We start from the raw sequence: 4,011 nt of genomic DNA on the forward strand, positions 1-4,011 counted from the left end.
AACTAAAATATGTATTAAAAACAGTTCAAAGGCCGTCACTTTGCTGCAATGCCATTAGCCTAATTACAACGCTTTTACAACAAAACCCATTGACGGTCACTTCTACAAGCAAAGATTATCGCGTCGCCACTTATCTCAGTTGCTTTTGTTTGCTTTTTCATTTGTAAATAGCCATAAAAAATGACTGGGGCTGCTGCCTTTATGTGGTATATATAGTATGTATAGTTCCTGTGACGCTCCTCGCATAGCTTATTTGCCTGCACATTTCACTGCCAATACCACACTCGCTCAATACGAGCGCCAAGCAAGTCAGTTAACTACAAATTCACTTTCACTGCCACGACATTATCCCCCCATTCCCACGCTCGCTCTTCTCTACCTGTTGTTTGTTGTTTACTATTGTTAAATATTGTTAACTGGCCACTTACCGTATTTAGTTTGCAGTTCATCCGCCATTTTTCTATCGTGATCATTTTGCACAACAATTCTCCAGACCTGAGCACCATCGTACCGTCTCAACTGTGCATTTAAATCATTGTCATCATCATTATCATCCTTCATGGTTTGTGTTGCTTGTTGTTGTTGTTTGTTGTTATTATTAAGTTGCATAAATGAGGCATTCACATAATTGAGCACACTATCCATGACATTTATTGGCGCTACTGAGGATGCTGCCACTGCTGCTGCTGGTGGATTGTTGACACCTACGAGTGTTGACGTCGATGGTGCTTCAACATTTTCGATTTCTACCGGCGTGGGTTGCTGTTGCTGTGGATATGTGTGTTCTTGTGGCGGCTGTACGATCGTTGTTAGGAGCGATGTAGCAGGCTCAATGTGCCCACTATTCAGCGATTCTTCAACAACATTACTAGGCACTTGGGCTGGCACACCAGCAGGAGGCTGGCTGAGCTGCGGTTGAGTTTCTGCGTCCGAACTATGTTGTATTTCGATAATTGGCTGCTGTTGTCCGAAAGTGGCTTCTGGTGCCAACTTTTCTGATTCTTCCAGCAGTACTTGCTGCTCCTGTTCTAAGTTTTCTACTTCCTGCTGATTTTCTGTTTCTGATTTTTCTTGTTCGAGTTCAACTATTTGCTGTTGTGGTTCCTCAGACTCTAGCTGCTGTTCCCCCATTAGCGCTTCTATTTGCTGCTGTATTTCTTCCATTTGGCTCGTTTGTGTTTCTTCCCGTGCTGGCTTCTGTTCACTCAATTGTTCTAGATTTTGTTGCTCAGTCGGCATTTCGTTATTTATCATTTCTGGTTGCTCTAACTTTTCTAAATTTTCTGCCTCCAGCTCGGCCGCTGCTTGTGCTAAAATTGAGTCTTCCTCTAATTTCTCTTCCACCGCTTGCTGGTTTTCACTTAGTGTGGCTTCTCCTTTCTCATCAGCTTGAATGACACTTGTATCTTGAAGTTCTGCACTAGTAACTTCTTGTTGCTGGTTGTCCGTCCCCAACTCTTGTTGTTCTACGTCGTTTTGTTTATTTTCTTCTACTGATGCCTCCTCTGGTTGCGTTTGCCCTACAACTGGCTCATCTTGTTTGCTGTCTACGCTTGCAACTTGCTCAGGCTTGCTTTCCATGGGCAGTATTGTCTCTGGTTTCAATTCTTGTTCGCGAATCTCGTCAGCAGCAACTTCCTCTGGTGCAGCTAAGTCTGCCACTTCACCTACAGGGATTGTTTCTTCATCTGCTTTATCTACTGGTTTTAATCCATCCACTTGAATTTTGTCCTGCTTCCGCTTTAACTCTTCTGCTTCATTTCGCTCATCAATCTCTCCTTGCTTAATGTTTTCTTCAGCTGTTTGCGCTTCTTCTGCGGTTTGTATGTCTTCAACTGCTTGACTTCCTTCGACAGTTTGCAATACTTCTTGTGCTGTGTTATTATCTTCGGCAGCTAAAGTTTCTTCAACAGCTTGTTTTTCCTCTGTTGTATGACTCTCTTCCGCAATTTGATCTCCATCTGCTGCGTCGACTACTTCTGCTCTTTGGGGTTCTTCAGCTATTTGAATATCATTGACTATTTTGTGATCCTCCTCCGTTTGACTATCCTCTTTCATCGCATCTTCTTGTTTGCCATCTTCCCGATTGTCCTCGTTCTGTGTAAGCTCCCCTTTTTCTTCAGCAATCATGCCAGCTATCTCCGCTGTTATTTCTTTTTCAATAGATTCCGCCATTGGATTTACTTCATCCTCCTCTGATTTGGTTTCATCCAAATTTTCTTCCCTTTTGACTTCTGACTCACTATTTATTATTTCATGCCCTTCAATATGCTGCTCAGCGTTTTGTGAGTGCTCAGCATCTTCCGCCAAGTCTTCAGACTCTGAAACTTTTTCAATCTGCTCGTTATGTGGCTCTAAGTTTCCTTTATTAGGCTGAACAGCAGCGCTCTCCACTGGCACAAGTTCTGCAGGCTCAATACTTTCAGCCGGCTTAGCTGTTATTTCTTCAGTATTTTCATTTTTCACTAATTGTTCTTTTGTGTCCTCTTTAATTTCATTTTCTTCCAAATTAGCTTCTTCTACAACCGCTTCACTCTCAAGCGAGTGTTCGACATCTTCTTCACTATTTTCATGCTGCGTATGTATTGCGTCGATGGGCACCGAAACAATCACGGGTAACTTATGTTCTTCCATTGCCGATGAGCTCTCAATGGCCGGCTGTTTTTCCTCGTCCTGTTCGTATTTAGAATATTCTGCCTCCTCGACTGCTGCCAAAGTGGTTTCCTGTACTCCCGTAGCTTCACTTTCAGCAGCCGCAGCATTATTTGCTGACTCATTTGCCAATTGTGCTTCTTCCAGACCCTTCTCCACTTCCAGCACTGCATCTGAGATCATGTCAGCTAGAGTTTCATGTTCGGCGCTGATTGTATTCTCACTATCCAAGCCTTCCCCAGCGTTTAATGCGGCAACTTCTAGTTTCTCAACAGATTCCTGTGGCGTTTCATCAACTGCGACTGGCACAATTTCTTGCGTGTCTAGTTCGGTAGGGATCTCCAAAATTTTATCCGTTAAAATTGAAACTTCATCATCCATGCGTCCGTCATCGTGCTGTGAGGCATTATTGTTATGCTTTGTATCTTCTCCGGCAGCCACCGGCTCTTGTTGTTCTACGGGCACTGCAAGAAGGGCCACGTGTAATGGCGCATCATTTGACTCCACCATCAGCATGTCTGCAGTTTCATGAGGCTGTAGATTGTCGTCTGGTCTGCCGTTGCCACCATCAATCGTATTCTTTTCAACACTTTCACGCTCATTGCTTCCACCGGCTGGCACTAACAAATATGCATTCGTATCTCCGCTGTTGGGTACAGCCTCCAACTCCATATCGTCTACCACAATATCTCCACTATGAACCATTTCCGCTTTCTCCTCATTGCTACTTGCTGCCGCCAAAGCCGAATTTAATTCATTTTGATCGACACCCAAACGTTCGAGTGACATTGATGACGCGCGTTGGGCAGCAAAGGAAAGTAATAGTAGAGCGATTGTGTAGAACGCGAACCGCGTTAAAAGCGGCGGCGACGTTAACGAAAACACTTGGGATCTCCCGGCGCACATCTTGACGAGATCTAACACTAAACACTAATGAGACATGTCCCATTGCCGCTATGGCGCTTTTATACCACATTTGGGAAAGTAATTCCATTTCATTTTCGATGTACGCGGCATGCTGCTGCTGCTGCTCACCGCCACTTGCTGTTACTACATTTCAGTGTTTTTTTTTTGGCTACTTCTCTGGCGCTGCTGCTGCTATCTCTTGTTGTCGTTTTGATGCCGGCTGGGCGATCTTTAAATATTGTCGTCAGCGTTTATACTACTATTTGTTATATTTTCTTTCTCCGTTCATTGTGGTTGCTGATATTTTTATGTTAAATACTATTTTGAACAACACAAACTTAGTTGGCCGCATAGAGCAAATGTCGGAGCGTGTTATGTATGTAAATGGGATGACAATGATGACGCGAGTATAAGCGGTGTTAAAAGCCGTTGCGCATGCACTCTGAAAACAGC

The 4,011-nt window shown here is 43.8% G+C and overlaps 1 protein-coding gene across 1 annotated transcript; it reads right to left on the reverse strand.

The window, feature by feature from the left end:
* Window positions 1-428: 428 nt before the first annotated feature.
* Window positions 429-3,441, reverse strand: LOC118752962 (trichohyalin-like; the record flags this gene model as incomplete). Its single annotated transcript, XM_036487809.1, has 1 exon — window positions 429-3,441. A coding segment is annotated over exon 1 (3,013 nt), but the record flags the coding sequence as incomplete, so codon positions are not given.
* Window positions 3,442-4,011: the final 570 nt, after the last annotated feature.

Source organism: Rhagoletis pomonella, unplaced genomic scaffold (assembly GCF_013731165.1).
Source record: "Rhagoletis pomonella isolate Grant_MI unplaced genomic scaffold, Rhpom_1.0 Rhpom_scaffold_02004, whole genome shotgun sequence".
NCBI lineage: Eukaryota > Metazoa > Arthropoda > Insecta > Diptera > Tephritidae > Rhagoletis > Rhagoletis pomonella.